Below are 12,633 nucleotides of genomic sequence, written 5' to 3'. Positions count from 1 at the left end.
TTTTTTTTTAATTACCACACTGTTTAAAAAATATATTTATTGGTGTGGTGTTTGCATAAAGAACCTTTAACTTCCATGCAGCCTTTTCAAAATGTTCTTTACAGTGTAATAAAAGGTTGATTTATGAACATGATTTTCACGTTATTAAACTATTCACTGAATGGTTTTTCAGCATCATGATTGAGCCTCATTATTATTATTTTTTAATAAATTCAATATACTTTTTTGAATTAAGATGAGCTTTTTTAAGATAATGTAGTAACAGAAAAAATATTTATTTTAATCGGCATATTTAACTTTGCCATTAGCCCCAAAGTCCAATGTAGGAGCCGTTTATCATAAAAGATGAAAGAAACCTCAGCCTATTGATATCGACTGCTTATTAGAAAAATATCATAGTTATCTCACACTTTCTGCCCTGCAGACCGAAACAGCATTTTCTACATGTGCTATTGCAATGCGTTGACAGAAATACTTAGAAAAAGATGACCTAGGGACCTTGCGGTGTGTATCTCAACTGTTTGCTCAAGTTGAGCCCTATAGTGAGAAGACACGATAACACACGCTCAGGTGGCAGCGTGGATAAGAAAGCAAGATGAACTTCAGTAACAGACTTTCCCTTCTCCACAGCAAAGTGGGCCCCTCTACTCAACTTTTGGGGCCCAACCACTTTTCTGGAGAGGAAGAAAAACACTGTTGTTTCAACACCAAACTGCAGCTGCGTACCCAAAATCAGCATGCAGTCAGCATGTCTACGGATGTGTTCTCTACCGTTTTTAAATGCAAGATGCAATTAAACGACGCCTGCCACGTTAACACCCATCTCCAGGACTTACTCTTGCACTGAAGCTCCACCATCGCCTGGTACCATTCCTCCTGGTCCGCCTCGTTCTCGGCCGCCACCACGAAACTCTCCGCCCGCGTGTAGAGCACTATCATGTGTTTATTCTTCGAGTCTGCCCGTTTGTTTATGTTGAAGCACGTCTCCAGCGCCAGAGCCTTTTTGGGCACGGGCGCTTTACCACGAAATTTCTTCTCACTCTCGTAGTATTCGAGTCGGGCCGGGCCGCGCTCCGAAGCAGCCCGCAGCACGAAGTAGCGCCGGTGCATGGACTTCTGCTTGCGGAGATAGCCGCTCCTGCGGACGTCCTCCGTGCTGTTCTGCAGCTCCATGTGGTTCTCCATGCTCTCTCAATCAATGTTCAGCCCTAAAAGTAGCGAACGACAACAAATGCACAATCCGTTGCTTGAAAAAAGTCATGTGCGCAAAGGGCGAGAGAGGCTCCAACAAGCAGTTTCCTTCCCAAAATAATGTCACTGAGCTCTGCGGTTGTGCTTGAGCTGAATGTGTGAGCAAGAGAGCACATGCGGAGCGGCGTGCGAGAAGCGACACAACTACTACTATTTAGAAGCAGCTTTACGAGTTGAATAATCTCATTAGTGTAGCGTACAGCAGACAGACAGACAGACAGATCCCAGCACCCCTCCTCTCCAGAGCAGCCCTCACTGCTACTGTGAAGCTCTGTCACTCATCGGGCTTCTGTAGTTCAGGCTATGAAAGAGAGAGAGAGCGTGTGTGTGTGTGTGTGTGTGTGTGTGTGTGTGTGTGTGTGTGTGTGTGTGTGTGAGAGAGAGAGAGAGAGAGAGAGGCTATAGCACGAGGTTGCGGACCAGAATCGGATTTCATCCTCCTCGGCATAAAACTAATTTCACTTTTTAATTCTCATGCATTAAAAAAGTGCATCTCGTTAAGTAAGAACCTCACGCTAATATCTGAATGTGAAAACATTTTTAAGTTCTGAGCGTTACTGTGTTTTTACAATGTTACTACTCATTTACAACTTTTTCTTTCATATTTAAATATCGATGAGAAATGTGTTTGATAACTTTCTAAAAAAGGACTAGGATAGGCTTAAGTTGTTTAAATGTATTTGAATTTGTAACTTGAAATTGTTTATAAACATATTTTTTATATTTCATTAATATTTTTAAATTCATAACTTTGTAGACCAGTGATGCTCAAACTAGGGCCTGCGGGCCAAAGTTGGCTCTTTGTATCCTTTGATTTGGCCTGCCAGAGATAAATTGATTGGGAATGGTTGGGGAATGCCTTTAACAGAAATTTTCGTTTCTATTTTAATGTAACCTTTTGTTTGTTTGTTTGTTTTATTGTTGAGAGACAAAAAAAGCAAAATGAAATCATATGTTTTAATTAAATGTTGTAAATGAATCAGATTTTTAAAATGTTGTGCAAACATTAGGTATGCACGAATAGGAGACAAAGCAAAAGGAATCAGCATTCAAATCAAGGCAAATGCAGGTTCAGCTTGACTATTCAGCATTGAACACCGATGTTTTATAAGTGGAACTTTTTGTATGGTTTTGTAATAGGTTTGTTATAATAATATACATTTTTGAAAAATTAGAACGCATTAGTAAATACAGTTAAAGTAATTTTTCCTATTTATTTTTAAATATTATGATATAAATTATGAAAATAAACGTGGCAACTTTAATAGTTTGCATTGTTTACTTTCGGCCCACAGCTCTCAATCAAGCTTGGATTTTGGTCTTTCACAAGAAAAAGTTTGGGCACCCCTGTCACACCTCTTCTGGGGTCAACAAGGATATTCTGTAAATGACTTCTGGGAGTTAAAGGTTAGAACGAACCTTTCTTGACAAATGTTTGTTAAAACTAGGCTGTCTGTTGCTTGGTTGCAGACTTCAGAGCTATCTGCTTCAGTGGAACTGAATTCAACTGAACGTCAACATTTACATAAAACAGAACTGAATCAGGGCAGCACCGTGGTGCAATGGGTAGCACCATCGCCTCACAGCAAGAAGGTCGCTGGTTCGAGCCCCAGCTGGGTCAGTTGGCATTTCTTTGTGGAGTTTGCATGTTCTCCCCGTGTTTGTGTGGGTGTGCTCCCGTTTCCATAAGTCCAAAAACATGCGCTATAGGTGAATTGGGTAAACTAAATTGTTCATGTGTGTGAATGAGTGTGCATGGGTGTTTCCTAGTGATGGGTTGCAGCTGGAAGGGCGTCCTCTGCATAAAACATATGCTGGTAAGTTGGCGGTTCATTTCGCTGTGTTGACCCCTGATGAATAAAGGGACTAAGCTGAAAAGGAAATGAATGAATGAATAAACTGAATTAGCATTAATTTTATGCTAACTACACCAGCTTATCCTGCCTGCTGAAATACTTGAATGTTCCACTATCTGACATATTGTTTTGGCATATTACTTTTCTCTTCATAAGCTGCTTTAACTCAATCTACATGGCATAAAGTGCAATAAGAATAAAGATTAATTGAGCTGAATAGTTATTCTCAGGTTCGTAATTGTTGATACAACAATAAGACAAAGATAAAAGTCTCCTATAGAGTAAATTCAGTTCAGTATAATTATTAAAGAGTTTATTCTTTTACCTTTGCTTGGTCACTTTTATTTTGAGCTAAAAGCAATCATTGCAGTATTACTGGCTAGCAGTTAGCAGAATCCCCCTCCCATTTAATTCAGTGAGGTTCTGAAGTTTAGATTCATTTAGGAATGATAAAAGCAGGGTATAAAAGCACTTTATGTACCCCAATCAATCATTTCATATACAATACTGTGTACATTTTTACTTTGCATCTATTAATTAATAGATACTGTAATTACAACTGCACATCATTTCTGTAGTTACTTGTTATTGTTAAATTATACTGTATATACCTGTGTATATAGTGTACTTATTGTGTGTATGTCACATTGCAAAACAATTTTGTCATATATATAAAACCTTACAAAATATCAATACACTGTGATTAGTGCAATTGAAAAGGTAATCTCTGCTGAACTATTTAATGGTGCAACTGAAAAGGTTGTAATCACTGTTGGATTGTTTAAAGTCTCTAGTGACATAAAACAGATACTTGTTAGTTAATGGTTACCCTTGTCATCATAAATTTCGTGTTAATATATTGCATATGAATAGCAGGCATGACGGCAGATTAATGACCAAAAGACAGACAAATCTTCTACTGTTGTATCATACTCTAATATGTTCAGAACATGGCAAACATTTTTGCTTTTCCTTTTCATCTGGTGAGGTAAAATAGTTATCAATGAGTCAATAATGCAGGTGTAAATTATGATTTTAGTGCTAAATGTTTAAATGATCTAATAAAGTTTTTTTTTATTGTGTTGTGAATGAATACCAAGTATTTATATTAAAATGCATTGCGACATCTGGTGGACTCCCTGATCCATTGCAGCTGCAAGTTTTAAAGGGGACCTGAATTTTGCGATTTTAGTTTAAAGCTGGGGTGCCCAAACTTTATCTTATATATGTATGCATGTATGTATGTGTGTGTGTATATATATATATATATATATATATATATATATATATATATATATATATATATATATATGTATATATATATATATATGTATATATATATATATAATCTCATTTATACTATAATGGAGTTCAGTGCCGAATACACACTGATGTCTTCTGGATTGTTCTCTGTGCGTAGAGTGTCAGTATTTCCAGCATTTTTGAAAATCAGATTCGTTTAGAACATTTAACTAGAAAAGTTAATTTCATGGACAAACTTTGTGGTGGCTTGAGAAAGCGTAGTCTGAAAGTTTAAAGGAGTTTTAAAGTAAAAAATAATGAAGTAGTTTGTAAGAAGTTGGCAAAGAGAGACTACTACATATCTACATAACTACATATGTTACCATGTTTCTGGTATGGATCGACATGTTTCGTCGTTAGTATGTTTTTAGTATGGATTAGTATGTCGTTAGTATGTTTCTAGTATGGATTAGTATGTTTTTAGGTTGTTTCTAGTATGGATTAGTATGTCGTTAGTATGTTTCTAGTATGGATTAGTATGTTTTTAGTTTGTTTCTAGTATGGATTAGTATGTCGTTAGTATGTTTCTAGTATGGATTAGTATGTTTTTAGGTTGTTTCTAGTATGGATTAGTATGTCGTTAGTATGTTTCTAGTATGGATTAGTATGTTTTTAGGTTGTTTCTAGTATGGATTAGTATGTCGTTAGTATGTTTTTAGTATAGATTGGTATGTCGGTAGTATGTTTCTAGTATGGATTGGTCATTCGTTAGTATGTTGTTAGTATGTTTTTAGTATGGATTGGCATGTCGTTAGTATATTTTTAATATGGATTGGCATGTCGTAGTATGTTTTTAATATAGATTGATATGTCGTTAGTATGTTTCTAGTATAGATTATTATGTAGTTATTATGTTTCTAATATGGATTAGTTTGTTGTTAGTATGTTTCTAGTATAGATTATTATGTCGTATGTTTCTAGGATGAATTGTCATGTTGTATGTTTCTAGTATGGATTATTATGTCGTTAGTATGTTTCTTATATGGATTGATATGTCGTTAGTATGTTTCTAGTATGGATTAGTATGTCGTTAGTATGTTTCTAGTATAAATTATTATGTCGTGATTATGTTACTAGGATGAATTGTTATGTTAGTATGTTTCTAGTATGGATTATTATGTCGTTAGTATGTTTCTAGTATGGATTGGTATGTTATTAGTATGTCCAATTGTAAAGTCAATGGCATTTTTTTTTACAATGGAAATCTTTGGAACATTTGCTAGGGTACTGTAAGTGGTTGCTAGGGTGTGGCTAGTGAGTTGAAAGGTCATCAGTGATTGGCAGATTGGTATTCTGAGTTAAATGAGCCCAACCTTAAGTCTGTATGACAGTCTGACGCAAAGTTATCAGGTCAAAGTTTGGTCCAATGTAAAGTCAATAAGACTTTTCTAAATTTTCCTAGTCAGTTTTCGGAAAAAAAAAGTCGGATCAGTTGGAAAAGATATAGCAACCTGAGTCAGACCAGTTTGGAGGTCTGGAGTAAGTTTGGCTTTTGTAGCTGGAACGGTTTAGGAGGAGATGCATACAGAAATTAGTCTCAGAAGAAGACAGAAGAAGAATGTTAAGTTTATGTAGTATAACAGAATGTTGGCTTTCTCGAGCCACCATAATTAAAACATTTCATTTTAGTTGGCAGCTCAGAAATAAAACAAACAATCAAAAAAGCTTATGTTATAATAGAAATGACAATCTCAGTTAAAGACTTTCGCTCCCAACACTCTCTTCTCACACTGGATAAAAGGTCAATTCAAAGGTTAACATAGTGCCACTTTGGGCCTAGTTTGGGCATCTCTTTTATTCAACTTGTTACTAAAAAACAGAGCAAACTGTAAATATTTTAGAAACTACATTAATTCACCAAATTACTATTTAGAATTTCACAAATGTTTCTCTCACTTCAGTTTGTTAAATAATAATAAAAAATTTTTTAGTTTAATTATAGCCTGTTAAACTGCAAACCTAAACCATAACCCACTCCCCAGCTCATAAAAATTAGACTACATCCAGTGAGAGGTGAAATTTATACTTTTCTTTTTAATTTTTCAGTTGAAAGCCCTAATGCTCATAGAGTGCAAATACATTCATAATGCGATAATGATCTTCACAGAAAAATATAAATGATGCTGTCATAAAAAGATATTGCATGAAATTCCGAAAGCAGCAAATCTGATTTGCATCACAGACAATCAGATACACGTCGACACAACAGTTATGGATAGCTTTATGCATATGGATACATCTCAATACACAGACATTCTATACGAGTCCTTTTTGCGAAAAACAAACCATCTCTACATTATACAGGACACTTGACGATATTAGACAATTTTTGGTCCATAAGAGAAACGTTTTTCCCTCATAAAACTGCAATACATTCAGCAGCTTCCTGCTCAGCTTAAGAAGCGCATGCAGTCCGACAGCGCACACACAAGAATACTTTTTAACGCTTGAAATGAAACGTTAACGTCAAAATAAATAGAAACAAGCCTGGCATACTGTACATACACAGACAGGCGAGTGAGGGAAATGTCTGTTTTGTTTACGCCGTCTCTAACATGCATCTGAATCAATAAACCAAATTGGCACTAAGGAGAAATGCATTACTGAGGTGATCTGAAGCTTGAACTGCTACCGTTTTATTGTCGACCTCAGTGTTTTTAGAAGTAAGCGGCACTCAGGTTAGGGCAATATTGGCACGAGAAGATCTAGTGTGTGGAAAGGTGAAAGCAGCAGCTTTTGTGTTTGTGTGTGTGTATGAGTGTTAATGGCTCTCATAAGCACCTTTCATCCAGAGTTCTCCTGTCATCAGAAAAAATAACTCAGATTTTAGGTGAAACCCACACAAACACACACACACAGAGCTTGATTTACTATAGCATTTGGTAGAAAAGGGCATTTATGAACACACGCTCACACACACATAAAACAAAGCATATACAAATGGTTACAATACTGGCTAACAAACACACACACACACAAACATGCATACACACACGCTTTTAAACATACATGAGAACACATATACACGCAGAAGTTTTGGATGTTTTCTGTAGGTATGGCAAAGTAAACACTGGCTCTCTTTCTCTGTGGTCGAAATGGTTCAGGATCAGATGAAAGGGTTCAGTGATGCTCCTCTGGTCGGGTAAACATTCCCCTGTGAGAAATCAAGGAAAATACTTTAGAAGGATTAAGGTTTAGACCAGGGGTCACCAATCTCTGTCCTGGAGAGCCGGTGTCCCTGCAGGGTTTAGCTCCAACTTGCCTCAAAACACCTGCCTGGATGTTTCAAATATACCTAGTAAGACCTTGATTAGCTTGTTCAGGTGTGTTTGATTAGGGTTGGAGCTAAAATTTGCAGGACACCGGCCCTACAGGAACAAGTTGGGTGACCACTGGTTTAGACTAACAATGAGCTTGTTGTTATTTATGTAGTTGAAATTTTCTTCAGTATAACATTACAATACCTGACAGAAGACTTGTTGCCTATCCAAGTTTTAGGAATCATAAATAATAACTTGACTTCTAGTTGATCATTTGGTATCAGAAGTGGCTTATATGAAAGGCAAAGGCCCCTAGATTACGCATATTTTACCAAAATAAAAACATGATCATGCTTTGATTTTTAATCATTTAATTAGGACAGTAAGGTCTGACTTTGCTTAGACAAAACTCTTGTCACTGAACAGAAATAATGTACGGTATAGAATATAAAGTCATGGTGCAGTGGAAAAAGAGTTGATATTGTGTTTGACTGCCATGAGCTTGGTGGACTGCATCCATACAATGACTCAAATAACTTACTAATAAAGTCATCTGGAATGGCAGAGAAAGCATTCTTGCAGGACTCCCAGAGTTCATCAAGATTCTTTGGATTCATCTTCAATGACTCCATCTTACCCCAGACATGCTTAATAATGTTCATTACTGGTGACTGGGCTGGCCAATCCTGGAGCATCTTGACCGTCTTTTCTTTCAGGAACTTTGATGTGGCGGCTGAAGTATGAGTGCTATCCTGCTGAAGGATTTGCCCTCTTCTGTGACTTGTAATGCAATGTGCAACACAGGCTGTTGATGCTGCCATCCACTCAGCAGACCTCTTGCATGCCCCTATACTAAATGTAACCACAAACCATGATTTTTCTTTCACTTTTCCAAATGATCAACTAGAAGTCAAGTAATTATTGTTACTCTTACAACTGGGATCGACAACAAGACTGTTGTCAGGTAGTGTAAAAAATATTCTGGCAGTCTTTGGTGATTCATAAAATGTACAACAACAATTATTTGAGTCCAAGAAATATAGACAGGCGAAACAAAATGAATACCTGTGACATAAGATGAGGTCTTATGAGGTCAAATGATTGAAGTGGTATTAAATGTTAATTAATTAAACAGCTGTGAATTAAATGTAATAATGTTGTCTTTCGCATTCATTATTTTGCTCACACTGATCATTTTGTTTCGACCTCAATAGCTGCGTTTCCATCCTAACGTGAATAAAATATTTTGGAAGTTCACAAAAAAGAAAAAAATGCAAATTAGATGCATTTACATCAAAGAATACTGGTAGCTTATAGCTTAGTAAACAAAAAGTAAACAAAGCAAGTGGGAACGCACAATATATTGCTAAATTATTGTTATCGTGATAATAGTAAATGGAATATACTGTATGTATCTCAGTCGTGTGATAAATTACATTTATTTGATACATTGGTGGGTGAGACGGTGGCGCAGTAGGTAGTGCTGTAGCTTTACAGCAAGAAGGTTTTTGGTTCGCGCCTCAGCTGGGTCAGTTGGCATTTCTGTGTGGAGTTTGCATGTTGTCCCCCGCGTTCGCGTGGGTTTCCTCCTGGTGCTCCGGTTTCCCCCACAAGTCCAAAGACATGCGGTACAGGTGAATTGGGTAAGCTAAAATTGTCCGTAGTGTATTAGTGTGAATGAGAGTATGTATGTTTCCCAGACATGGGTTGCGGCTGGAAGGGCATCCACTGCATAAAACATATGCTGGATAAGTTGGCGGTTCATTCCGCTGTGGTGACCCCAGTTTAATAAAGGGACTAAGATGAAAACAAAATGAATAATTGAATGAATGATACATTGGTTGTTTATCTAAATTTGACCAATGAGATAGGGCCTTACTATCTTTATCCCCACCTACCTAGTGGTTGCTGCTGTGCTATTGGCTAGAGCAGCTCAAAGATGAATCTCTTGCTGAAAATAAACACCAGTGGTGGAAGTCGAGATGAGAGAGGAAAATGACAACAGCCAATCAGAGTCAGAATATCTTCACTCACTCCGAGTGTTTTAAAGACTAAATGTTTGCACCTTAACAGTTTTTTTTTTAATCTGAATAAAACTAATTATAACAAATAAAACTGCATTTGACCCGTTTACTTTAATATCAATCAATAAATCAATGATTTTAAAACATAGCTTAAATAAATAGCATTTTTCTAGGGAAAAAAATGGCAAGAAGTATCATTATCACATTACTCAACAGCAATATTGTACATTTTCCCAGTATTGTACAGCTCTAAAGGCAAGCATAATGGAGACATTAGTTTCATTTTTTCCCTTCGGCCTAGTCCTTTATTTACCATGGGTCGCCAAAGTGGAATGAACCGCCAACTATTCCAGCATATGTTTTATGTAGCGGATGCCCTACTAGCCACAACCCTGTACTGGGAAATACCCATACACTCATTCACACATACACTATTGCCAATTTAGTTTATTTGCTTCACCTAAAGCGCATGTCCTTGGACTGTGGGGGAAACCAAAGCACCCGGAGGAAACCCACTCCAACACGGGGAGAACATGCAAAGTCCCTAACTGACCCAGCCGGGACTTTTACTTATGTACATGCGATTTTTCAGGTTTTTTTATTTTTTATTTTTATAAAATTGCAACAATTTCAAAAAACTCTCTTTTCACATTGTCATTATGGGCTATTGTGTGTAGAATGTTGAGGAAATGAATGAATTTAATCCTTTTTAGAATAAGGCTGTAACATAAAAAAATGTGGAAAAAGTGAAGCACTAGAAATAAGATTGTAATTTTGTGCATATCAAGTGATCATATAACCAGTAAGTAATTGATGTCATATTAATTATTTGTAAGTCTGATTTTGAGTACCGTGTTATGTAGAAAATATGTAGACATAATACATCTCTTCTATTCAGCACCAATCCAAATGTTCACATGCTTTACACACAATTTGCTTAATCACATTAAACAAGTCACTTAGGAATATATGTCACAGAAATATTCATATGGTAAAAGAGCAAAACTAATATTTAGGAAAATAGGGTATTTCAAGAAATAGCTCTTAATCTAATTACAAGCATTATAATTAAATATAATCTGACTACATAATCCAGATAAACGTATAATGAGTGGAGTCCCAGCAGGCACTCAAGTCAGTCATTTAGGTCAAGCTAACTATGGACTCTCAGTGATTTACGATATACAGGTGCAGGTTTATCTACTACACCTGTTTTATTGACTTTGAGCATTGAAAGCGGATCATACTTACAGTAAAAGGATTGACAGACATTGGTCGTGGGACTTTGGGGATGGACTCCGGAGCAGGAAATGAGTTGAAACCTTCAAAACAAGCCAGAGGGTAAAAATAGCACCCAGTTCAGATCAACAAATTGGCTTCTCTCCTCGGTCATCTTGAGTTTTCGCTCTGCAGTGTCTCTTCTTAAGCTCTACTTACTGACTGGTTGTTTTAATTGATTAGTGGACTATTTTAAGAAGGAGAGTTTCACAGCCATTAAGCAGATTTGAAGAGTTAAGCTTGCTATACTCACCATTCGCTTCCTGGTTATTAGACTGTTGATGTGAAAAAGCACTTTGGGTGGCGGCGGGTGCAGGAAAACAGACAGACTGAGGAAATTGAGCTGAGGAGGAGGAGGAGGAGGCATCATCTGTCAATCACAAACAAACATCAAAAACATCAACGTTATTAAAAAACATTACGAACACCATCCGTCCACTCATCTGCCCATCCATCCATTTGTCTATCTATCTATCTATCTATCTATCTATCTATCTATCTATCTATCTATCTATCTATCTATCTATCTATCTATCTATCTATCTATCTATCTATCTATCGATTCATGCGTCCATCTCTGTCCATCCATCCATCCATCCACCAGTTTGTATAATGTTCCATCTATCCACTCATCTGTCCATCCATCCATTTGTCTGTTGATCCATTCGTCTGTCCATCCATCTATCTGTTTGTTTATTGATCCATCCATCCATCCATCCATATCTATTGATCCATCCATCCATACGTTTATCCACCAATCTTTCTACTCATCTGTCCATTCATCTGTCTGCCTATTGATACATCCGTCTGTATCCATCTATCCATTTGTTCATTGATCCATCCACTCATCCATCCATCCATCCATCCATCCATCCATCATCCATCCATCCATCCATCTTTTTTTCTATTGATTTATTCATTCTTCCATCCATCCATACCTCTATTCACCTACCTACTCATCTGTCCATCTATCTGTTTGTCTACTGATCAATCTATCCACTCAGTCTATCCATACATGTATCTATCTATCTATCAATCTACCCACCCATCCATCCATCCATTCATCCATCTACCAACCCACCCATCCATCCATCCATCCACCCACCCACCCATCCATCTAACCATCCATCTACCTACCCACCCACCCATCCATCCATCCATCTACCCACCCACCCATCCATCCACCCATCCATCCATCTAACCCACCGACCCACCCACCCACCCATCTATCCATCCATTTACAAACCCACCCACCCACCCACCCATCCATCCATCCATCCATCCATCCATCCATCCATCCATCTACCCACCCACCCACCCATCCATCCATCCATCTACCCACCCACACACCCATCCATCCATCTACCCACCCACCCACCCATCCATCCATCCATCCATCCATCCATCTACCCACCCACCCTCCCACCCACCCACCCATCCATCCATCCCACCCACCCACCCACAAACCCACCCACCCACCCATCCATCCATCCGTCTACCCACCAACCCACCCACCCATCCATCCATCCACCCCCCACCCACCCACCCATCCATCCATCCACCCATCCATCCACCCACCCGTCCATCCATCCATCTACCCACCCACCTATCCATCCATCCATCTACCCATCCATCCATCCATTTATCTACCCACCCACCCAT

At 37.8% G+C, this 12,633-nt stretch overlaps 3 protein-coding genes across 13 annotated transcripts in view; 1 reads left to right on the top strand and 2 right to left on the bottom strand.

Moving 5' to 3' along the window:
* si:ch73-335l21.1 overlaps positions 1–1,516 on the bottom strand; it is a 76,772-nt gene extending 75,256 nt beyond the window's left edge. For all 5 annotated transcript variants that reach the window (XR_015495506.1, XR_015495504.1, XR_015495505.1 and 2 more), the window contains exon 1: positions 837–1,516. Coding sequence is in view for 2 of the 5 variants with exons in the window: in XM_087260818.1 (XP_087116944.1) it covers positions 837–1,185 (349 nt within the window). In the remaining 3 variants the exon portion in view is untranslated. The remainder of the gene's footprint in view (positions 1–836) is intronic.
* acap1 (ArfGAP with coiled-coil, ankyrin repeat and PH domains 1) overlaps positions 1–12,633 on the top strand; it is a 99,572-nt gene that overhangs the window by 9,735 nt on the left and 77,204 nt on the right. For 2 of the 4 annotated variants that reach the window (XM_087259643.1, XM_087259642.1), the window contains exon 2: positions 2,547–2,658. The exons of the other annotated variants lie outside the window; for them this stretch is intronic. The gene's annotated coding sequence lies outside the window, so the exon portion shown is untranslated. The remainder of the gene's footprint in view (positions 1–2,546; positions 2,659–12,633) is intronic. 4 annotated transcript variants of the gene reach the window in all.
* agfg2 (ArfGAP with FG repeats 2) overlaps positions 5,956–12,633 on the bottom strand; it is a 33,004-nt gene continuing 26,326 nt past the window's right edge. For 3 of the 4 annotated variants that reach the window (NM_001442061.1, NM_001442060.1, NM_001442062.1), the window contains 3 exons: positions 11,225–11,341; positions 10,945–11,015; positions 5,956–7,563 (listed from right to left, as the gene is read on the bottom strand). In NM_001442061.1, coding sequence (NP_001428990.1) covers positions 7,516–7,563; positions 10,945–11,015; positions 11,225–11,341 — 236 coding nt within the window. In that variant the 3' untranslated portion in view covers positions 5,956–7,515. Of the gene's footprint in view, positions 7,564–8,210; positions 8,522–10,944; positions 11,016–11,224; positions 11,342–12,633 lie in introns of all 4 variants that reach the window. The other variant, NR_199879.1, reaches the window with a different exon arrangement.

Source organism: Danio rerio, chromosome 7 (assembly GCF_052040795.2).
Source record: "Danio rerio strain M-AB ecotype USA chromosome 7, GRCz13ab, whole genome shotgun sequence".
In the NCBI taxonomy this organism is placed as follows: domain Eukaryota; kingdom Metazoa; phylum Chordata; class Actinopteri; order Cypriniformes; family Danionidae; genus Danio; species Danio rerio.
Note: the sequence above shows the minus strand (reverse complement) of the source record. Positions and strands in the feature narration are given on the sequence as shown.